Below are 25,332 nucleotides of genomic sequence, written 5' to 3'. Positions count from 1 at the left end.
CTATATAGTAACATAGACTACGATAATATAGAATTTTGAAACTTTGGCGCGAACCCTGCAGGCGGAATGTGAAGCAGCGCGGGGAAAGATGCTCGATGATTTGTCTGGTCAGGCCTAGATGGTAATGGACAATCACGTGAGGTAAAAGAAAAACAAATGAAAGTATAAAGAAAAAACATTAATTACTGTTCTAGTAAATTGTAGTTGTTAGTGACCACTAAACGTTTTTAGATTTGGAAGTTTTGTCGGGGAATAGCATACATTTCTGCGACTTATATTTGTATAGAGCATTCCAATTAAAACACCCGTGTTAGAAGTGTACAGTTTCTAGAAGTAGACGATATGTTCAATTGTGTAAGTTCAGAAAAGTCAGAAAATTTCGGAAATTCGCTGTTTCGCTAATAACTTTTTTTGAAAATAAACCTTATAGACTACGGATAGGAAAAGTTGCTTTCGAAAAGCCAAAAGGTGCTCATTTTCTTGGCGTACAATTGTCAATCGTTTTGTTTGATTCTGGCAGTAGTCCGGGCAGTCCGTGAATAGTGATCACTCAAACATTGTTGGATGACAAACACATTTTTGTCCCACATCGTCTATACGGTTTTTTGCTCATGCGCAGACCCGTGGTGTGTGCATGTTACTAAACCTAGCATGTTATTAACTTGTAAGGCTAGAGTTAGTACGTATCTACGCAACTATTCGGGTGCGAACTTATTCAACAGGTTCAACAATACAGGTACAATATATATACAATGTACGCAACTGCTATGAGTTATTCAGCTTTCTGCGTATTTGATCTAGTTGAAGCTTTGTCATAAATAAATAAAATAGAATATATAATAAATAAAATAGATGTACCCCTGAAATAGCTTTTACTTAGGTTCAACGTGCGTATTTTATTACTATATACAGATAAATGAATTCACTATAAACTCGTCATTATTATTTCATCACTGTTTTGAGAATGACATAAAGAAGTAGATTTCAATTAGTTTCAACAAACCCATGCTTCTGCGGAGGAGGTTTACAAGTAAATATAGACCGTAGAACAAACCTGTCCGACAAAATCATCTAGTTAAAAGGTATTTGCGCACTCTGAAAACATCCACTTCGCTACCTAAAAACTCAATATGACGTACGTTCGGAGCAGTCATCGTATATAATATTCGTTTATATTTATTATCTATATATTTCAGATATAAATTTGCCACTGGAATGCTCCCATTATGTCCCTCGTTGAACTCCCTTCACGGATTTCGATTATTTTGCAGACGACGTTTAGAGACACATATTTTTGCTTAGAAACGCTTGGTAGCATGGAATCAAGTTATGCAGAAATGGTTCATTCTGGAAATCACTAAAGACTACGTAACTCGATTAAGACCACTTTTGCTTAAGTCACTATTCCACTTTTGCATTTTTGTATTTTTGCCATTATTAAGGTCCCCTTTTAGTTACATTGCAAACAAGATTCGATCGAATCTACATCTTACATATTTGACTCCTTAGATATGAAGGAATACGGCAGGAGTTCCCCTAATAAAACCCGTCATTATATTCGTCACATCAACCTATCCCATTACTCTGTAGCAGGAAGTGTCGGCCTTGTCTCAATCAACAGCCTTCTTCATTAGTGATTGGTTCTCTATGACTGTTTGATTACATTTGTTTGAGTATGGACGAATACTCAAACAAATATATCACATTACCACACTGCGTGATTATATTACTATTATAATTATATATTCAGCTGACAAAATAATACAAGTATTATAATACTTCTTACGAAATGTCTTTCACTTTATTTCATAATCGGTTCAGATGTTGATTTACAGACGTGCAGAAGACGCTAACTTTTCAAAATATATTTTATGCTGACGGGAAGGCCTTTCCGTCTTTACCATGTAGATGGTAGTGGCGGGACATCGCTGGAGTAAAAATATCAACAAAACCTATTAAAAGTACTATTATTAATTAATACCCCCTGTATATAAATTATTGCTTTCCCAGGAAATCAGACAAAAACGAAATAAAAAAAGAAGGCGTCAACAGCTTGACGTTGTTCACAACATATGAACAATCCAGAAATAGACAGTTTGAAGATAAAAGTCGGACATTTTGCGATCTGGCATCGTGCGCTCTTGAATATGTGTCCTGGGAGACACCAAAAGATACGACGCTACAGCGTCATGTCAAAACGAAGACCAGAAAAAAGGAAAAAGATAAAATGAATTCGAATATCCTATAATAGTTATAAATTTACTGCTTGTGGTAGACAGTCGCTATCCAGTCAGATGCCTTTATGGATTGCAGACGCGTACCACTGCTAACATAGCATTGAATGCGAATCAATCTTTAAAACCATACAGAGATTAACACGTGATTTATAACTTCTATGATGTGCTTTCGAGGTAAATATTGTGTCGTCATCATTCATTTATAACAGATCCATCGGGCTCGTGACCTATACGAACAATAGCTCTCCGTTGTGTTTGTAACCTTCTCGTATATAGTCGCTTGCCTTGAGAAGTGAAAATTCAGTTGATTAATCAAGTAGATTAAAGGCACCTCCAAACAACTCGATCTCCGAGTGGATTCCCCAGCAAGCAAGTGGTACCAACGGAATAGCTTTAAAGTACCACATGTTAACTTATTCGACGCTGAGTTGGTCGGTGAATTTTCATTTATCAGGTATAGCTTCGTCCGCAGCTCGTAATGAAAGGTTGGCTCGTCAGTACCGAGTCACTGAGTTACCGAGTTAGCAAATCAACTGTATCACGTTCCTGCATAAGGATAGCCACTGTGCTGAACAGAGCGTAAGACTTGTGAGAGCTTGACTGTCTAACTGGCTGTGTCAAGAGTTGCCCCTTATCTCTATTTGAAATTTGCCGTTATGTCATTATATACATCAGGAGTAGGTACGGACTTCTTTAGTGTAATAGTTTGGTTAGTATCGAATATTCATCAAAAACAACACTGAAATCATATGTATTAGTTTGCGCTCATGTCGACCTTCATTAACTGATCGGAGTTTTCCTCTAAATGAAAATTGTGTTTTCAATAAAAAGCTGTAACAGACGAATTCCTTCTCAGCCGAATCGCACGCGCCTTATATTAAGGACGTTAAATTGCATTAATTGAAGTCACAGATCCACTTAAGGTTGGACTTGAGATAGCACCGTAGTGACGATGGTGATGATGATGATGATGATGATGATGATGACGATAATGACGATGATGATGGTGGTGATGACGATATTTTGCCGCTATCGCTTACTGAATACAGCAGTTGTGCTGTTGACTTCCGGCAGAGTTCGCCCGCTGCTTTAAGCGATTTTTCGGACGGTACTTCTCGAGATAGCTTAGTTGTTTGGCGTTGAACGCGCCTCTACGCCGGCCACGAATATGTTCCACAGCATCGCCATACTTCATACCTAATTCCACAAGGCTGACCGCCACCAGAACCGGCGCCCTATAAAGCGGCCACAATAGAGAGACGTTAGCTTATATGACATTGTGTCCCATATTGGTCTTAAACAGTGCGGTTATGCGTTACGATAATTATAAGGGCATCTAGTTGTTTCAATCCAGGCATCCATACATGCTTCTTTTTGGTTACGTGGTACTTCTATACAAGATACCCTACCAGTTATTGTCAACCGTGAGTTGCAAGGATCGTGAGAAACTTGAACCCTTACGACAACCTTATTATCACCTTCGGCTAACACGAATTATATATATAATTCGTGTTATATATATATATATAAATAGTATAGTTAAATGTACCTGCCAAGTCCCGCGACGCAGTGGACGGCGATACAGGCGTCAGGTCGCTCCTTGAAACGGTTGCGGATTAGGTCAAGCCATTCATCAACTACAGCGGCTGGGGGTGGGGAGCCATCCTCAAATTGCATGTCGTGCACTCGAATACCTTCCTTTTCGAGTAGCTCTGTTTGGTATGTCGGCTCGCACACACGAACGACATCCGTCACGTGTCGCTTCTTCAACTCCTGCAAAGTCGTCGGTTTGAACAGGCGATGAATAAAGGATCTTGCAGTTGTCTCAGTTATTCTGTTCTTACGCATATTTACACATATTGGACTGCAGTTACCAGAACGAATTGAAGATTGAATATCAGCAGTACAAGCCTACATTTATCTTACGTGCTATTTTTTACTGAAAACATTAAAAGACGAAGTGTCCACTTAGGCAAAGCATGGCCATCTAGCAGTTAGATACAAGGACAAAATTTTATCTTCTGTAATCTAAAGCGAATAAATGAAAACAACTGTGTCGTTCGAAAGGCTATGAACTGCTCTTAATTTAGAACATACGTCAACATGTTTCCCTATAGAGTGTCGATAAAGCAATAGGCCTAAAAGAATTTTGTTTGCTTCGCAACGCTCTGACGAGCTTTGTGAGACGTTTTTCCGACATTGAGCACATTGACATTGACGCTGCAAAGTGTCGCTCGACGTCGTTCCTATCAGCAATCCCAATCATGGCCTAATGTACGTACCTCGACGTAGGTTGGCAGGGTGGCGTCGGTGGGCCTATGCGTGACGAGAAAATTATACCCTTTGAAGCAGAACTCTGAGGGACCAGGCCTCTGGAGATTAATAGCGGAGCCGACGGCCCCAAGAGAAATGCTGCCCTTCTGACGCATCGAGTTGCCGATAGGACCGCCCCCTGGAGATACCACGCTTGCCTTCACTGTACAAATCCAGGAGTTAAGAATATATTTAAAACAACAAGGTGAGTCAATGGGAAACATCGGCCAAGTTGTATCGAAGATTAAGACGCCTTCTATTTAATACACTACAGCTATTGAAGAATATTTACTGTTCACGAACTTTAATTAAATGCAGATATTTACATCTCTATTCCATCTGCAGATCTTACGCTTGGCAATCGTCGCCACGTGTTAAATCACAACAGACAAATGAACCTAAAACGTTTCAGGGCAGGACATTTCTACACGTAAAGTCCATCTTGTCTACTAAACAGAAACAGTCCACAGGAGTCTCGATAGAGAATATGCTCTGGAATGGATCTATCCGAGCGCACTGTATTTTGATATATCAGCACACTGCATCGTAGTAAGGCACCAAACTCGACTGCAATGTATGTTAAGTACATTCGCGTAAAGACCAATTCTTGACAGGTGCGATGCTTTCGGGCGTGAGAGCTTGACTTTGATACGTAGATCGTAATAGCTGTCCTTCGAAGTCATCATGTCAGCACTACAAACAGGCCGTAAGTGCTGGTTAGAAAAACAACAACGGTCCTGTGAATGAGCATCGCTTTCTTCGTGTAGAAGAGGCTGCTTGGATCTTCTCTAGTCAGCATCCTTCATTTAACACGAAGAGCATAAGGATGATAAAGGAAACGTTTTTTTCGCTGGCTATAAATGAACACGCCTTATTCTTGTTAGAATCTATAAATTAGTGATATATATACATAATATCACTGAAAATGTGCGACGCCCAACATGGGATTTGCTCCAATACGGGAAAAACACGAAAAAGGATACAAAGTGTAAAAAGCCTGCTATGCAATTCAGTCTCCCCATGTCTATACAAAATACTAGTATACAAACAAAGGTAACAAGCTAACATGGTCAATAAAACTTAAACTTCTGGAGCGTCTTGATAATGATTGACCTGAACTTTGACGGCTTGCCTTTGGAACGACAATTTATTACATTCGTAGACTGTAGACCAAATACTATTGTGTGCTATATATATACACACTAGGTGATTACACATACCTATCAATCCGTGAAGCTTCCGAACTGCAGGACTTGAAAGCGAACGTACGCTATGCAGAGTTCCCTCTATGGTGGCGGGATGTACGAGCGGCGACAGAGCGGCAGCCGTCATCGACGACAAGGGAGCCACGGCGACGTCTGAGCCATGCGTGGTGCTTGGAGCAGACGAAGCGACGCAAGGTCCGATTCAGTAGTGCCAGATGATTCGTTACCAGCAAAAAACAGTTGACTTTCTGCTGTGCGATTAATATTGACCGTTAAAGAGGGACCTGCTTACAATAATCAAGGTCTGTATATAAAGCTGTAGCCGTTGTATAATTCTCGTCTCCTATCCGTGAAACTTCCTGGCGGCTCCGTGATTAGTTAGTAAAACTAATTACTAACTTTCAACACTCACAACAAACAACTTTCTGTCACGAGGAGTCACTAACTACTAGCAGACTCCGTAGAAACAACTGGTTCACTAATCCAACCCGTTCACTTCAAATTAGTTGTATATTTTGTACTGGGGTTGCCACATGAAAATGCGGCTTACGAATGCAACACACATTTGTGTTTGTTTGAAAAAATGCTTTATCCAGACATCATTATTATTAACCTTTCGAGTGCCACTCTGGCTTGTTTCTTGGATTTCTCATCACATTCACATTGACGATGATCAGAAAGACTAGCTTTTCAAATGCCTGCGGAATTACCTGTAAGAAAACACAGCGTAGCGAATTTATTAGAGCAGACTGGTCTGACGGACAGTTTGTGCTGCGGTTGTGTTTATGTGTCCATCAAAGATGGTACCTTTTACCCCGACAGCTTTTACTCAGGACTCGATTGTATGGACTTTCTACAATGATTCGCATAGTCGAAATATTTTCATCTACGCACCGCGAGGACACGAAACGTGGATGATACATACACCGGCGTTCTGAAGCGCTATAAATTAACATCGTCTTAGTTTAAAGGAAAACATCTGAGTCTCGAATAACAACGTTCAGCGAATAAGTTCTGACGCAGACATTCTACGAACGATAATTTGCGAGAAGGTCACCAGATGTCAGCACCCAGAAGAGAAGGACATATTGAGGCGATTTACTACGTGGAGCTTGAAGATTCTCGATCAAATATGACGTTTCAAATGCGAATGGCACAAAATTATAGGTTATAACTTTGTCGATAGTAAGTCCATCCACAGAAAACTCATTAAGTTTCCTGTGAATCGACTTTAGCCAGCGAAAATTACATGTGGCATCTTGCACGTGTAATTCCCAGAACGTTAATTAACAATAAACCCGCCTGAAGTGTATGACCGTCATCGACGAGGCTTTTTGGGCTCTTGGATCAATCTTCACTGCCAGCCGGAAAGCAACTAGGCGAGAGGATGGCGTCACGCTGGAAAAAATTCGGAGAGAGTTCGGTTGCAGTGTTGGGCGTAAGATAATAGTAGTACTTGCCGTGAACATCAAAGGCGAGATACATGCCGAAAACGAAACAACTAATGTTATCTCGAGTTTTCCCATAATATTTGTGGATAGGGCAACCAACATCACGCAGTTTGATAGCAACGCAAGACCTTATCGTCATGCCCCAATTGTTCCCTACACTCCCGTTTATTGTGCAGATATAAACGCGTGTATTTTTACTTTCTACGCCCTAAAGAGGGCAACCTGTAGGCCAGAATATCCCATTGTTTTTTTGTTAGATGGCTTTTTTCCTCTATATAGAGAAAGTACATTTGGGAACGCCAATAATGGGTACATGGCTGTTTATCAATGCAGGGGCGTTGAGACAAATGTATAGAAAACGTAACAGTATTTTTTATTGAGCGTCAAAAAGTCCCCATTATAGCCTAACTAATTTAAAAGTTGAATATTTCAACTTTTCAATTTCGCTTACTCGTTTATAACAGCCTAGTAATATTATGACGTGCAAACGTCTTATGCTGAAGGTTAACAAAGGTTTAAACACCCTTTGTTAACTTTCAGCATACGAAGTTACTTAAGGGAACGAAGAGATAGATTTGATGTGGTAGGTTTCGCTATGAACTAGCACTGGCAATGATTGACTCTTATCAGCAACGATTTCATTTCAATCTGATGTCCCATATCTCTGATTCTCAGAGCTGTAATGGATAGATGCAGCCGCGATATATCTAGCAGCGCTGATTTTTAGCACAATTGAGTCGGAAATACGCCGTTCTATATACTAGACAACTTTCTCACTGAGAGAAAAGATACCGGCTATTAGTTCCCCGGATATTTCTGCGACAGCTTTAAAGAATGCAACCATGGCCAGCCACTACCTATTTGTGGTTATCACAATAACTAAACAATAACCACGGAACTTATCATATGTACCGCTTATTCTACGACAATGGCAGCAAATAATAACTTCGTTGACTGTGTTGGCCTCAGTTATATGTGCTATACAGCCCACTTAGTCGATACAATGAATGGGTCAAGTTAGAGAGGTGACCACTGGGAATAAAACGGCGCCTTCGTTAGCGTGTCGAATATTCATTGGTCGTCACGCTGACTATTTGCAATGGATCTTTTCGCTGACTAAGACAGTCTATTACACCATCCATAGCACCCTTTCTTCCAACAAATCTACGAGAGACACCTTAAAATAGACAGACTCCAAGCGCTGAACGACGCCACAAGCAACTAGCTTGTGTGTCAGCCCTTTACTAAATGCCGTCGCTCAGCACTTACGACGGTATATCTTCGCTTGTAACGCTCTGCCCTTACACGGAACGAACTAGAGCGCTAATTAGTGCAGGACCTGTAGTCTGTGTCATTATTTTACCGCACAATGAAACTGTCCGCACTTAACTATCGTGTAATATCGATTTGCCAGAAATCACTGGCGAAAAGTCAAACGGGTCGGATAGCATAATAACAGGACCCGATGTGGCCGTGAATATATGTAATTAAACAATAAATTTAATAAGATCTAACACAGCTAATTCGCTTAATAAATGTTTGTTTAAATTGGTATAAAACGTGATTTTGAAATTTATTTTTCAAAATTTAACAGAACTAACCGAATTTAAACGGTTACCGTGTGCCACCAGGGACCTTCGACAGAACCCGCATGGTACACGCGTGCCACTTAACGTAAAGTACTTCTTCACACTGTTAGCTATGGATCGAGCAGCGCTTGGGTTAGGATATTAACATCACAGCCACTATAGGATTGCTTTTTTATGTTGCTTATCAATTGGCTGAATGTCATTGGCTGACCTTAACGAGAGCTGGGATCAATCAGTCGATTGCTATAGAATATGCAGCTCAAGACGTACGGTGTGACATAGCAGGGAAATCGATTGATGTTGAATCCAATCGCAGTATCTCCTGATTGCTTCCGACCCCATACAGTTATGTAGCACCAATCAAAGCATTGATAGAGACAAATACAGTGAAACTCGTGCCTGTACAGGTAGTGAGCTAAAACTGTTTGAATGCGAGACTACAACGATTCCTTTTCATAGCTACTTGATTTCAGAAAGACGATTTAGTAAATGCTCTATTGATTACCTACCGCCCGGCCAATCTCATGCCATTAAGACAATAGGCGATAACAGTAAGGGATCTTTCGAGTGCTATCTAGAGAAGATTTGTGTACGAAACCGATAGCTATTCGCAAGAGGCGGCAGTATGATATATGGCTGATCATACACAACAGTGTAAGTGACCCTCGCTTCGCACCATTATCGGTGGTCAACTACTTGGCTACCGTAAGGAATATAACTTGCCGTTTTTTTTGGCCAACTTCAGATTACACGAGTATCATAAATCAACGGCAATATCCAAAAAAATAGATATTACTGTGCCGGTGATAATTTTCGTTCTCAAAAGAAAACTCATATTTACGTATCCGTTAAATAGTCTTTACGAAGCATACATAATGTATATGCATATCGATACAGTGTCGCAAAAAATAGATGGTAAATTCATTGAAGATTTAGAAAACTGGTCGTTCCTGTCAAGGGGCGATCCTCGTCTGTTTAACCTTAACTATACCGTTTTTATATCATGACGTTATATATGGGACAATTCGGGTAACCCACGAGATAAAATAGGCGGCAAAAGTAGGCTTGCGGAAAGCAGGCTGTCAACTTTCCCTCCCTTTGTATATTGTTGCCTGTTTTTTGAAAAAAAAACACTCACTAATCTACAATAGCCGATATGAAGAGAAAACTTGAACGAAATTAGGTATATACACATAGATAAGAATCTGTCGACCGCTGTTGGCAGATCATTGGTTGGATATGCTAATGGCTGTCAAACACCGACCTGAAAGTCTGAATTTTAAACGTTTTATTGTTTCTTCTGATTACCGGACTGTATACAACATCGAACGCGTTTTCGTTTTGTCCGCTCTTATTAAAAGCTCGCTGTCAGAATAATGTGGTCAAGATTTCGCTATAACGGTCGCTATCTATGTGTAAGTCATTATTTTTTGTTTATACATATGGCCCTGTTTTTATGGGTGTACCAGTATGTATAAGTTTTACCGAGCGAGCTCGTTGAGTCCGAGTTTGGTCACAAGTCTGTTATTACATAATAATTTAATACTTTTTAGTGCCGTTCTTAATTCTAGCTAGTAGTATGGGGATCAAAGGCATCTTATTTTGTAGCGTGACGAATTTGATCGTTATTCTTTTTTAACTAAATCTATCTGTTTACCTTCTCTTTTTTATCCTCCCAGCAGCTAACTATTTCCTATGCACCAACTTCAGGCTGATTATAGCTATCTGACCGGCGTCTTCTAGCAATGCCCTAAGGTGCTGCGTGCTGGGCCTGGCAATAGTAAACCAAAGATAAGTGATCCAGGCTGTCTGTTGCCATACAGGCGAGACAAGAGCTTGAAGCTCGAGCCTCAAAGTCCGCCACCGATTGCACAGCGGCGCTGTAGGCGCCTGGAACAAAGTTGCAGGGGCCGCGTGAAGCTCGACGCTGTCCGGGCGGTGGGCACGACGACGCTCCGCTAACACGAGCCTCAACACCCGCGGCGAACGAGCGTTCGGAGCTCTGTAAAGAAACAATAATTAACATTTCTAAATAAGTCGACTCATAATTTCAAGTAAAATTTGTCCTGCGCTTTTCACAGTCGCAATAGCAAGTGCATCAGATACCTCTGTGCATTTAATTATAAGGCAAAATTCACAACATTTTAGAGAACACTTCCTGTTACGCACAATTATCAATCGACTACTCATTAATCCATTGCCGAAAACTTAGGTTTATAATAAATTGCATTGATTTCACAAAGAAATCAATTTGTCTGTTAGCTAAGTGGTATACGGTGAGTTCGTTTTTTATCGAAATTATCTGCCGTGGTTGCAACATCTACAAGACATCAAGAGCTGCCCTTAGACGGAGCCTTTTAGCTCTTGGCTTTTATTGGCTATTTATTAATATAATACATTCTAAACTTGGTAGTGCACATTGATCATATCATTGCTTTGTAGTTCAACTACAATTGTAAATTTATTCATATGTTGACTTTTTGAATTCAGTTACAGATATTTCAGAAATCTGCTGAAAATTTTTCTACTTCATATAGTCCGATGGCCAGAGACGAAAACAGACCAGCCGCAGACATTTCGCCGTGAGCCTGAGTTCTCGTCCAAGCCATGGCTAATAGAGTGTTATACAAGTGGCTGTACAGGTATAATACAAGTGGTCTCACTTATTGAAGAAATGTCAATGCTCTACTGGATTCTCGAGCGAAATGACTATGAAACATAACATAAATTCATAACGTAACCTACTGAAGCTATTGATCCTGCATTCACACCTTCAATCGTCCTAGATTTTAGCAATGCTTCCACGGGGCATGAAACATTTAGGCGCAATTCATTCTATTCTCAATTATTCATACCACTGCTTAACTATGCATTGAAAATCAAACTAGGAGTTATCTCTATTACTATCTTCAAATAATGTGAACTTACTAATTCAATTTTCTTGGTAGGCGTAAGTGAAACGCGGCGGTAATGGATTGGCTTAGCAAATTACTGACTTGTACATGGTGCGCCTAATCCAATCCAGTAGTATAATGTCCTGACATTCGTGATTTATAGCTTTTCGATTCGCAACTCTGGGTTTTAATTAGTGTCTGTATGGGGTTAGAAAAATAAAATGCCTTATAAACTGTTCCTATATTTTATCATTGATAACGGCTACACTGCATTTGTTTAGACTACCGCATTTGACAACAAGCATTAGAGCGGTAAACCTAGTCGGGATCGATTACGTTCTAGTCCAGCGTATTGTCACAAAATGACGACGTTTCGTTATATTTAAATGAATCCGAATGCGAACTCAGTTAACATCTATAGTCCGAACATATCGGGGAAAGGCAAGGCACTGCCTATTTGTTCGATCACAAATGACTGACATCGCAATAAGCAAGAAAATACGAAACCAAATTAAATAGCCTCAGAAACAGGCTGTATCAACATCGACCCAGGACCCGAAACAAAGAGATTGTGCGTTCAATTTCGTGAAGCGTTCTATTACTGTACTAAATAAAAATGGCATTGCCCAAGTCCAGCATTATCGCGGCGGAAAATCTTGAAAAACAGGATAACGTTCATTTCGCTCGTTCATTTAAAATAGCACCTGTTTACAGCATCCGTAGGACGGCGGTCTTTTTTTTTTGGTCAAATTTCGACACGCTACTGTAATATCTGAAGTAACCGAAGACATTGTTCTTCAGATCACCAACTGAAAAATTGCTTTTCTTGTAATAGAAAACTGTTTACGATGCTTTTTGCAGAAGCTGGAACCAGCCCTACTTTAAGATGTATTTTCAATTAATATAAACAAATTACAGAGTGATTTATATTCGTTTAGACAGGTCATATGATCAAAATCAGTAACAAGTTTATGTAACGTCATCAAAGACGAGTTATGTAAATTAGACGCCACCATTTCCTACTAGATATGATTCGATAATCATTGACTAAATGTATCGCGAAAACACCTTAATATTACTACAAAAGGGTAAATCTCGTTTGGTAGTAATGATGGCAGATCGCTCAGCCGTTTCAGAACACCACTGACTGATCAGTCGAAAAGTTTGCACGTCATGTAGTTGTGTTTCGCTTTTACTAACACGACACAGGTTCGGAGACGACTCGAAAAGAACCATCTGTTTAGACCGCTATTCTGAGTATCAAAACGGTAAATTTATTCCTGACTACAACTTCATTGGCAGTTCAGAGGCGCATGACAGATACACTGACAACATGGCCGATAAGAAGCCCGGAGACGACGCATTTGCGAATATGATAAAAAACGACAATCAAAGACGAAGCTAATACCCCGTTTGTTTCAAGTACCTCAACAAATTAGATTATCATCCATTTGCTACTGTACCATACAATTGCATAACAATGCGCCATCAGTTGAAATCGCTGATTGTGGGTCCTTTATCTGTTATTCACGAGGACTGCTGGTTGTTTTGACAGAACCTTCAGTAGATCAGTAAAAGTCGCATTGAAAGCAACTCAACGTGTTAGTTTAGAAGAATTTTGGGGCATTCAAAACAGACGCTCCTAGGAGGCAAAATCTTGCGATTTTTTTTGGCATGAGATACAGACACACTGCAGTACACCCGTTTGCCGAAACCTTTCGAGACAGCACCGGCTCATTTCATACTTCATTGCATTTTCGTGCAAAAAATTTTGATCTCGACGTTTTCCGCTCAGGACAATCATCTCAACAACTAGATAAAACCTAAAAAATCTTTTGAATAGCGCCTGCTAAAAAAATCATCATATAAAGTTTTGCATTCAGTATTAAGATGGTGTGCAAAGTTGTACTTTGTTGGCCAATGAGAAAAGCCTGCTCTCACTAACTAGCTTTTTACTGTTATAAACCGTGTGAATAACGTGTATAAATTGCTTTGTCACAAAGATTACAAATAGATTTTAAAGGTGAGTCTGATTTGGCGCATCGAAAATAGAAACGGATAAAGAATGCATTATGTGTTTCGTAAACCAGTAAAGATACGGTTTACAATGAGCTTAGGTCTGGCGAATCATCATGAAGCACGTCGACCCCATATAGCTGGAAAAGGCAGCTGCATTATGGAAGGAACAATTCAGTTTCACGAAAAAAGTCATTTGGATGGACGGCGGCCTTTCTTGACCACCGAAATCAAATTCGAAATGCTTTGAAATACGGGAGGTGGCTTTCGGACTGCATTTCAATGATTCTCACATGACCCAATGACAATATAGCTTTTTGGCTCTAATCTATATTTTAACAATTAATCCTCATAGCCACGTTCGTATGGACGATATTTTTCCATGTTGCAACAGTCCCACCGCATATCTGTACCAATGTAGGGGGTTTGAATTTTAGCTAATATTTCAGAAAATGATCGATTTCGCACCCGCAATTAGAGCAACTGTTTCCTGTACTCATTGGCTGTCTTACTCTTTAGTTTACATAAAATAGAGGACCTTAACGTAATATGAGTGGTGGCAGCATAGTCTCATTTTTCAAGTGCATTGCCATGGTAGCCATGACCATGGGGCTATCGCTGGCTCAGCATTTGCATATCTTTTATTGTAAAACACCAAACTTAACAGACACGAACAAAATAGTGTTAATGTATTAAACACTATTTTGTGACACATGTGAAGGAAATTCACCAACCGAGGATATCTTTTGTTCTGAACTAGAACATGCTGGCCAGTATTCTCCTTGCAAGAACCATAACCTTCTATAAATAGCATTGCCAGTCTCGTCAAAAGCGAATCGCTCGTGGCTCAACAAATACTAGTTGGCTTCTTCGTTGAACCGGCTGCAGTCATGTTTAGCAGCAGCAGCACCGGCCGTAAAACTAAAAGCCCTTGTTTTACTTGTCTTTAAGTCCTTTAGTCAATCCCAGTTGCTCGAGCCCACCTTTTTCTATTTGTCCCAGAAGGCACCTACAATGTTGACCAACTGGGATTGGCTATCAAAGGCTTGCTCACTTGCTCTGTCCGAGCAAAGTTTCAGCTGTCATTTCATTCAACAAACTGAGGTTTCTAGGCACTGACGACCCACACGCGCACACAACGTGATGGTGCGTTGATGGTGCTAGTATCTACGTGAACGTCACCGAATGCATAATAACATATGTAATTGTATGCGTAATCCATGTTTCGAGGAAGCATTAAGCCAAGGAAATGGCAATAATAACACACAGTATTTCGATTGAGGTGGTCCAGATAACGCGCTTGCACAATATGTTATATGAAGTAGAATAGCCAGTTGAATGAGGCTTACTGATAACGTAGCCGCTGTAAAAACGAGAAATAATTTATATTTTATACAATGCAAAGGTTTGGTGAAAATGTAGCGGTTTTTTATGCGAAAACGCTATCTACGTAAAAATTTTATGGATACTTTCTTTTTAATTTCAAAATATATGCTACTACCTAGGTGTACATTTTCAAAAATTACACTCCGTTAACTCGAGGCATTAAACTTATAAACAAACATAGAAGTTACCTTCTATGAGGGCTGCAAAACACCTTAAACGCTTTAAATCTATAACCTACGAGTAATGTTTCTCACAACTTCCATTAACGGCCTAGCCACCGTAAGTAGGATCAGCTTAGTTTTTTAAAGCACGAGCAATTAACATCGTGTATTTGTATGCATAGTATTTGTACAGTTTTTCCGCGAAGAGGTGCAAGGTACAAAGAGGCAACTAACTAGATGTTGCAGCTATTGCCTGGGCGAAATTTTTCGAGTAGGTTAGCAAATCATTACATACATATAATTTGGATCAGAGTTCAAATCAAATTACATAATTATTATGTCGCTAGCACAAATAACTGCCTTAACCGTTGTATCCTTTCAAGCATTATATGTACTTGGACAGTATTTTACACACTTTTCAGTATATGTTGCAAAGGCCAAGAGAAATATTTTGATTATACACACCCATTATATGCTTGTCGCACTTGGTGGATCGAGATTGGCCGAAGAAGCTGCGCTTCGTGGTAAATGTCAGATAGTAGGATTCAATTCGCACGCACTTGGCGAGGCTCTCCTCTTTTTGCCCATCTTATTTATCTGTCTTCAACGGTAAAAATTTGAAATGCCCGTACGGTGGAACGTTGGAGCCCACTTAGCCCACTTGGATAGCCGAATCACGATTTAAGCGTACATCTTGGTGCCGTACAGGTTAAGTGGGCCAGACCCAAGACTCTTCAACCCATTGACCCAATCATGATTAAAACACAACACGCAGTGATGAATAGATCTTTGACGTTCTAGATCGTTGTCCTCAGATAGACAGATCTCCGAACGATATTCAACAGAGAGTAAGGCATTATAAACATTTCAACAACTAAACTGCGTACATTCAAAGCTCTACCAATGAAAACCAGTCGTTCCTTGAATTGCTGACAGTCTTTGAGCGAAGTTCTCGTTTGCCATTAAACCCTTGTCATACCTATTGGTTTATGAACGGCGAGTCGACATTCAGGCATAGCCAGCCAAACTTTTCCAACACAAACATCCAAAAAGACAAACCTAAAGAAAGAACAGGCAACGCGACCGTGGACGATAAAGCCTATGTTAGAACGGATCCTTCCTAAATAAAGCGAGTAAGATACGCCAGTGCTGCACCAGTTGCGTGTACATTAGCCCGTTGGTTACTAAGGCTTTTACGTAAGATCATCGTGTTTTGTTGTGCGCATAGATACCTAGAATTGTTGTCTAGGTGGTATCGTTACCCACTTGTCAAGCTTAAACGGTGGAAGCGGCGCTTCGACAAGTAGGTTACTTAGTCAGCATGGGTAGGTGTTTGCGAGAAGATCTCCCACAACAATTCTATAGTGATCAACGGCAATGCGATATTTTTTAACGTTTAACGCTGCTTAGATATGCCCAACGAATCTTACATTGTTAAACGTAAGAGCAGCGTTAAAAGTTCGATGTGACAAGTTTTGTTATTATTTCCCTTAAATAAATACCTTGTCGACGTGAGAAAACTGAGCTGACGATTCCCTCCTGGCTTTGCAGCAAGAGCCTCTCACCTATTTGAATAACCACGAGAATCTTTCGCTTCTCATTATCGCAAATCAACAGGATTTAGGCAGGAGAAGACTTTACAAAGCTTGCTGTCCTTCAAGGGCATTGACCTCCTAAGTACGTCTCCGAAAGGTTTGCGTTACTCAGCTTAGTGTGTGTCACTTTCATATGAATACACTCTACGAAGTTGTCAAATAGATGGTTGTGATTTCTGTTGTTATTATTTAGTAACTGGAAAAAATCGTTGTGGAGTTCATCAAGGCAGAGTATTATTTTCACTAGCGGAAACTTTGTAGCAGCATTCGCTGGCAAACGGTTAATGTTTCAAACATAATTAAGACGCAATTTGTTTTCTCCGTCGGAAGAATTCCGGAATATAACAAACATGATATTTTTACAGAGTTACACTTAATTAGTTAATTACTAGAGCGCTCTAGCCAGTAACGAATAAATGAAGCTTTCCCAGATCATTTCTGGTCTTCTGTTAAATAGACGTAAAAGCTGGACTTCCGTTACCCAACCCAACCCAAGTGGAGAAGTGTTATCAAAGTACAACACATGCAATATTTGGATTAGAATTATGTAAATACGGTATTGAGCTTACCTCGTAGCCGCCGGAAGTTCCGTGCATTATACAGTGTCATGTGGTTTTCTTAGAACCAAAGGTATTTTGGTAAAATCTACGGAAAGTCGAACTATCCCTACCATTGAGTCTATTTTTAAAAACCTTTGGCCTAACTGTAAAGGTCGTTTGTTAATGAACACTGACAGACGAATAGAGCGCGCAATACTTAAATATTAAAAGTTTGTAAGGGATCAAGCCGCGACCGAATAAGAATTTGGACTTTGCTGGGAAAATTGGGACATTTTTTATATTTATCTTATATTAAACATCAGAGTAGAAAGATCAAATTGAGCGCGCTAAGTCGAACTTTAAAATGACATTCAATCGGCGGAAGGATGCTTTACCCCGAAACCTAAAAGTACGCTAACTACCACAGACGTTTTCCAAACGCAATATTGAGATCCGCACGTTCTATGGCAGAGGTTTAGCACTTGCCAATGCTGTTGGTGGTCAGGATTCTTTATATCAATACCAAACGGGAGGTAAAAATGAGGCATCGAACGTATACTGCTAAGCGATAAAGAAATGACAGTTGATTAGCTCACATTCGGTATACGTTTTTGTACCACATTTCTAACAGAAATACCTGTTAATAATTGGCAGCAATACCGCATACCATATTTTGTCTAGTTTTTTTTTTTTTTTTAGTTTTACCAGTGTACATTTAACCATTGGATAAAGTTTCATGCTCTTTTACATCGAGGATCACTTTCAGTTTTGACAACCTCGGGAGCCAGTAGGCTAGGTGCACGGAGAAAAATACATTTAAGTTAACACAAAACAATAAACAAGAGCAGAACGCGTTTTTCAAAGGTTCCAACTCTAGCCGCAAACTTATGTTGCACTCAAGTGACACGCAAAATTGGTTACAAATTTATAAAACATTTTGGGAACAAAAACAAGTGTAAAACAAATAGAATAGAATAGAAAAATTATATACGTCATCGATTTTTAGCGGGACGAACGGCTCCTGACAGGTGGTATTCAAAAGTACGCGCCATTCGCTGAAGAGCTTTTTTATCTGACCCTTCAATACTCGAATACAATAAACTACGGGCTTTTATCCAGTAGACAAAACTTTACAACAGTCGCCGTAGATGTATAAATGCGATACTAAGATCCTATGTAGCATCAGCTATCCATTCAGTTGCTGTGCGCTACGGATTAAGCACCATCTAAGTGCGTCTAAAAAGCGAAGGATACTCCTAACATAAGAACAAAAATCATGACGCTGTCCCTGATGAGACCACTGCTTTAATTGCAATTTAATACAGTAACATAATAATGGGAAAATAAAATTTCGAGCGTAACCTAGCGTAATCTACATCAGTTTGTCAAAAATCGCAGGCTGCACAATCTGCACAATATGTTATTGCTCATCCACAAGTTTGTTATGAGGCATTAACTTTGACAGTTTGTTTCCATTAGTGTGTATATGATTGTGACCTAACGCACTTAGGGTCACCGTATCAATAAGTTATGACAAAGCTTACATCGGAGTAAGTTGTGAGGCTAAAAAGTCTTACTTCTCGGTCTCTATTTATTAATAATAATAATAGTAATAATAATTACTCACAAGGTGTCATTAAGCGTTTTTGGTAAATCGAAACAAAAACAATGAACAATGAAGTCAAACTGGTCTTCACATATTATACAAACGCGGCAAAACAGTTGGCATTATCCAACAAAATGGCGCGACTACTAGTGAAAATAGCTCGATAACGTGTGCTAGATGACAGTCGTCGTTTTCCTCCTTTCTTTTTCGGAGCTTACTGAAAACTGGAAATGATGTATAATACTAACAATCTATTTCATGATACACTTACTTTGTTTACTCGAATTGAAAACGTCTGAGAAAAGATACTATCAAGAGATACTGATTGCTAGCTAACGGGGTATACGTTAGTAATCACACAGTCAGACGGTGAATATAATGAGGCCATCTATAATTGATTCACTGTATTACGCAATCTACTATGATGCAAAAGCATAGAGTATGAAAAAACGATGTAAAGATTAGTATAACCATCGGACGTTCTGTTATTAAAAATAGATCCTTTATCATAATAATCTATAATAATAATAATAATAATAATCTATATAGTCGGGAACAGTGCCGCTTCTTTGAGTAATTGCCACCTTGATCATTTCTATTTTCACACGTATATGAATGATTTTTTCGGCATCACCATGTCGCTATTCGCTTTCTTGGGCTTTGGCTTTTTCTCTTCGCCCTATTTAATTCCAGTTGCTTACAGTGAACAGGTTTCACCAATATTCATTAGCGATAATAACAGTAATGCGATCGTGAATAGGCAGGTGACGACAATGATGACGACCCACGACAACGACTACAGCAAGAGCAACAATTATGACTATTTGACTAGTGAAGTATGACTATTGTATAAAATACGGCTGGTGACTGTAGCTTAGGCCGACTGTGCAGCTGTTAAAGGAGAACCATCATCGGCCAGGTACTATTGACCGTCGTTGGCATTGCGACATTGTTGAACAACAACGATCGCGAGCCAGCGAACCAACATGCAATCTTCATCGTAGCGACAAATGCCAAAGATAAATGTAGTCAGTGTACTTGCCACGCTAGCGATAGAGCTTAACGATGTTTTAGCAATAAGGATCTAGAATAGAAAAAAAACGAGGAGACGAGATCGACAAGTTGGTTGCTGGGTCTAAATAATCATCAAGGAGCGTCAAATGACACGACACAACCATAGTTGCAGCTAAAAAACGAACGCCAAAAGATACCAGTAAGCCGCGGAACGACTCAAGAATCATCAAGTTTACCACCAATGAAAATAAATGAAAAAAACAGCAACAACCAATGGTAAAATTCGTTTCACGCTCTTCGTGACGGGCATTGCCACGGTTCTTTTTGTCGTGGGAGGGGGTCTCCTTCGGCTAAAAGAGCGCAGTTGACTGTACCAAGGGACCTTCCATTGTAACAGTATTATATAACAGTGCCGGTATAAATAAGTCGAATTCGATACAGCACCGAATAGCAAAAACGAATCGTGAAGGACTTCGCAGGCACAACACGTACATGAATAGTCCTCTGAACTCCCAATAACAAGACCACCAGTGACAAGTTTTTTGCTTTGACGAACAAGTTCTCGCTTATGCCACTTTAACTTAATTTCACTTTTAAAGTCTGTATATGTAAAACTATTAAATACGGACTGCATCAAATGATTACCCGGAATGTATCACAGGGCTGCGATAATCTCTCCATCATTAAAAAAGCTGGGCAGTCTGCTGCGAAAACCATTTTCGCGTCTGGTTTTTCCTAGTTTTTTTAAAATCACCAATATGTAAGCGTAAAATAGCATAAATGATTGATCTTCGCTGTTGCATCCTGTGTTCGGAGCTGCCAGCTATGTATGCTTTTCAGTACAGCTTGTTGTCGGAGGACCCGAGCAGAAAGCTGTCAAAATTCGCCACCCGTAATTAACATACAGCTGTAAGCCAACCTAAGCACATTATTCAAGGTCTACTGACGCACTGTCCTTCTGGCACTAACAAGATAGCCCGTGTGAAACGATATAGACGTAGTCGTTCGCAGATGCGAACAATAATGTGCCTATACCAGCTAGACCCTCGTCATTATCTACGATAACATTTGAAAATAGACTTACGTTATAACCCGCGAACAACAGACATGATGAGTATCTCTCTCCCTCTCTCTCTCTTACTTACAGACAGATACACATACATATAGGCACGACCACTATCAGACGCGCGCTCTCGAGTATTGGGCACAGATGCTCTACTCTGCAAGTCTTTTTGGCGGAGTGTGCTGATATTACTTCGCAAGGAGGAACGATTAGCTCAGTTCTATACGTAGCAGATTCTGATGATTGGTTTCGACTAAGATCAAAATCCGGTTTTTCTGTTGTTGTGGTCAGCAGGAAAAATCGTTGTATTTTGTTGGTTATAGCTGGATACATTTACCGGTCGGTTACCCTAACGGTCACGAAAGAACTGCGAAGTGATCATTGGGGATAACCGGGGTCTGTAGAAGCCATTCGAACATATACCGTCGTCCTTATTCGGGTCTTCGCACTATTACTTATCATCCAGTAGATCTTATACGGTATTTACATTTGGTTTGTATTGGTTACGATCAACTTTTACAGAAGACTGAAACCAAGGATTAAGCAGGTATGAACAGTCGCAAACCCAACATCCTCACTCTGTCTTCAACAGCTCTGTATTTCTCGAATTCAGAGAAACTGCGTCCACCTGACCCACACACTTCAAATGGAAGGTATTACTTATATAATCTATAAAAAAAAACAAACACCAGGGATAAAATAGAAGCTTTGATTTGGCTTCTCTAAATTAGCAGGAGTGCTGGAGGACAAACATTTTCGTGTCGACCTGATAACCGAAATATTTATATCCATGTTTCGTTTCTCGTTTCCAATCCGTATCTGTTTCAAAAAAAACATTTTCACTTCGACACTACGCTTCCTTATTGTAACCTCACGACGACAACGTAAGGCGCGCATATTTGAAAGCTAGACGACTTTCTACAATAAACCTGTATTATACTGATGAAAATAACCACTGAGATATTTGTCATCCAATAAATTTACATGGACAGCATTTTAAATTGTACAGTTGTAAAGAGTAAGAACAAATCTTCTGTCACTTCAACTTAAGTAGGTTCTGAGATTAAATTTTCAACAGCTATAATCCTTTGCAATGGTAGGTTCAAAGATATGTAATGAAATCAAATTATTGAACGAGTTGTGTGGCCTGTGAGGGTAGAGAGAAATTCACTCATTCGCCTATTCCCAACTGAACTCCGCGTCATAATCAGATTAAAAAGGCAACACGAGAAAAATCGAAGGTATTGCGCACAATTGGCGGTATATGTTGATACACATCTAAACATGCTTTGAAACTTGTTTTACGCAAATACTCGTTAAGTCTTTTTTTACAGAAAAATTCAAATTCGAGGGGTGTCAAAGATTCGTGAACACGTCTTAATATAATTAACTTTGGTCTCTCTCAAGACAAATTACCTTATTGATTAGTTTAAGAAGTGGATCTCTTTTTAGTAAGTATAAGTATAATCCATTGCTTTTATATGTCACATCATACAAGGAAACTCAATTAAGACTTCTCGAAGTATCATATTCACAATGAACAAATATTCACAGTAGATGATTCCCAATACCTGAACCACAAGGAAGCAACATTCCGAACTATCATTCGCATGCCGAGCCATCCCAGAAACCACGACAAGTTATACTAGAGAATGTTTAGCATGATTGCTGTTTTATAAGCTTGAAAGCAAGTACGCAAGGTCCAGATCCTAATGTGCTAAGCATTTCCGTTCATATATCTCTTTAGATTGTCGACTTGAAATCTCAGCTGTTTGTTTTCGGGTAGGATCGACGTGGTAATAGAATCAGACTACTGTCAGAAGCATCTCTATAAAAACATGTCAAGCTAAACCATTGACCTTGGCTTAGGTCAGCCTTTTATTTCTATCTAAGCTAGGTATTAGTACTTCATGATAAATTGTCAAATAGTAGAATACGGCGACATGTATTTCTTATCGGCATTCGCCTGAATTTTCAATGGAATAAATAGCCAAGAAGGCACGATATAAACGCATGACAAACATTTTATGCACTGGCGGGTGTATATTTCCGTATATCTTTTTCGTATAACAAACTAGGTATTTGCTACTGGCGCATCACACTTTCTTAAACAGTGATCAGTATTTATATATTTTAACGTTCATAATATCGCTCTACATTCGCTAAATACTGATGCTCCATGTTCGGCTAGAATTGACGTTTATTCTGCGTTTAGCATCTATACACTTGTTCATACAGAGTGATCTGCGAGGACTTTACAGGCGTCGTAATTAGTAAGAAATTGGCGCATTCGCAGTAGGGACATTTGATGTAGATCTCTAATAGGTTCTAACCTGGTTCCTAAAAAATGTATACCTTGACGAATTCTGTCACTTCATAAGTTTTATCTTAAAACTAGCCCAATAGTTTTAAGTACAGAAATAACCTCAGTGATGCTCGGTGACAAATCATCCTCCCAGGGGTTTTCCCGGAATTGTTTTAGATTACAACCTCAAAACACGCAAGCACGTGTGTCAACCATAAATTTCGATGTTGCGCAGGCTTTCCTACTCCTTGCAGTCTGTCTGCTGCTTCTTTTTGCCTGTTGGGCTCTATTCATTAGTCCGGTTATTCTACCCCTGCGATTTGGTGCGGTTTTTTATGCTACGACTACTGAAATCTTATTGATATACCGAAATTACATGGATGAATTTCAATCTTCTGATTAGGTTTCAACCGTTCAAACATTAACCATCCCAGAAAGCCACTGCTTTACGTTTTATCGAAATTATCGTAATATACATGATTAAGCATTCCCCAAGCGTTCTTTGATGTTTTTTTTGCGACTTGGCTGTCGCATAAGGTACGACGCATGCTTCGTGCTTTGACATCGTCGCGTGTTCTGTGTATGTTACTTCTGCTCTGCAAACATCAAGTGTTTTGTAGCTCGACTTCAAACAGGCACTTCCAGCTTTAATTCTAGAAAAAGATTCCTTCATTCATCGATATTCGAAGCTAATTTAATCGGCTACTGAGTAACTTACCTTCGATAAATTGCAGTTGCACATTGAATTGTTATGTCCAGGTGCGGCGATCCAGCTCTGTTCGAGAAATACACAGGATCACGTGAAGTCGATTTGAAAACTACAATCTAGAATCAGGGCTCAAGCCACTGGAAACAGAGAATTGGACGACGTTCGCTGACAGCAGAGAGAGAGTAGAGCTACGGACGAGGTTCGTCGAACGAAGTTACAGCGAATGCTGTTGAGGAACAGGGAACAAATTCAACAAAGTCTGTTTGCTTTTTTTCTGTTCCTAGACAAAGAAAATAACATGAGCAGTGTAATCAGTAAATAAGAAAACAGAACAGCGAGTCGCGCTTCATGCCAGTTATCGTGTCCACTGGTGAAACTCGTCGATAAAAAGACACTACCTCAGTGTGGGGGGGGCTCCGGGCCGTTCGTACGCGAACTAACGAGATAGATGCTGTGTAGAATGGAGCGCGCTAAAGAACAAATGCGGTTTATCCCTTTCCTCTACAGAGACCTTCTTGACTTGCGGAGCTTGAAATATCACCGACCCGAGCGCCAGAGGCCAACATTAAACAGCACAAACCAACTAACTACAATGCCAAATACAGGAAGACGACCCTATCGCCTATGCTGCTAGGAAGAGTCAATCGCGATATTCACTAACAATACAACACATAGAAAGCGACGGAGTGGGTAGGCGAATGTGGCAGCACATCGGCAGCGCAGTCGGGCGAGTAAGCGCAGACAGCACAATGCAAATCAGTGGCCAGAGTAGTGGCAGGCTTCTGCAGAATCAAGCCAAAAAAGAAAACGAGGTGACGGTACTGCTGCTATAGCAATGCCTCACGGAAGAAAGAACACGGGATACAACGAATAGCAAAGCTCGCTTGTATGCTTAGTCGTTATTACACAAGCCGTACACAGGCACGTAAACCTAGACATCCGCTAACGCGAGACAAAGCGCTCATGAAACGCTATGAAATGACAGTCAGATAAGGCAACTTTGGTAAACTTTTATAGTAACTTTCGTGATATATGCCTCGTTGTGATATTACATCTTGTGTGTGTGAAGTAAAAAGTTTTATATTTTTAGTGATCACAATGAGGCATGATATATGGGCTTCGTATCTTCGTATTTTTCACAGTAATTTACAGCTAAAGGATATATAAATGTTTAGAGGTAAACACTAAAGTGGCCTAATATAACATTGAACATTAGCTAGCTTGAGATTATTGTTGAAACAAGAAAAAT

At 39.8% G+C, this 25,332-nt stretch overlaps 1 protein-coding gene and 1 long non-coding RNA gene across 6 annotated transcripts; one reads left to right on the top strand and one right to left on the bottom strand.

Moving 5' to 3' along the window:
• Positions 1–1,770: 1,770 nt before the first annotated feature.
• On the bottom strand, positions 1,771–24,928 carry LOC111246698 (protein tyrosine phosphatase type IVA 1-like). Of its 5 annotated transcripts, none has more exons than XM_086984095.1 (7): positions 24,482–24,928; positions 24,093–24,363; positions 10,453–10,797; positions 5,771–6,465; positions 4,520–4,713; positions 3,787–4,010; positions 1,771–3,472 (listed from the first exon to the last, which is right to left on the bottom strand). In XM_086984095.1, the coding sequence occupies exons 4-7, from the start codon at positions 5,880–5,882 to the stop codon at positions 3,274–3,276; spliced, it is 729 nt and encodes a 242-aa protein (XP_086840221.1). In that variant the 5' UTR covers positions 5,883–6,465; positions 10,453–10,797; positions 24,093–24,363; positions 24,482–24,928; the 3' UTR covers positions 1,771–3,273. The 5 variants fall into 5 exon arrangements, with proteins under 5 accessions (XP_086840221.1, XP_086840222.1, XP_022652441.1 ...); XM_086984096.1 differs by having other exon boundaries at positions 24,093–24,309; XM_022796706.2 differs by having other exon boundaries at positions 24,093–24,149.
• Positions 4,640–12,353, top strand: LOC147756464 (uncharacterized). Its single transcript, XR_015324107.1, has 2 exons — positions 4,640–4,755; positions 11,286–12,353. It is a non-coding gene; the product is annotated as an uncharacterized LOC147756464 (long non-coding RNA).
• Positions 24,929–25,332: the final 404 nt, after the last annotated feature.

This window comes from Varroa destructor, unplaced genomic scaffold (genome assembly GCF_002443255.2).
Source record: "Varroa destructor unplaced genomic scaffold, Vdes_3.0 BEIS01000003.1, whole genome shotgun sequence".
NCBI classification, from domain to species: domain Eukaryota; kingdom Metazoa; phylum Arthropoda; class Arachnida; order Mesostigmata; family Varroidae; genus Varroa; species Varroa destructor.
The sequence above is the reverse complement of the archived record's forward strand: the minus strand, read 5'-3'. Positions and strand labels throughout refer to the sequence as shown.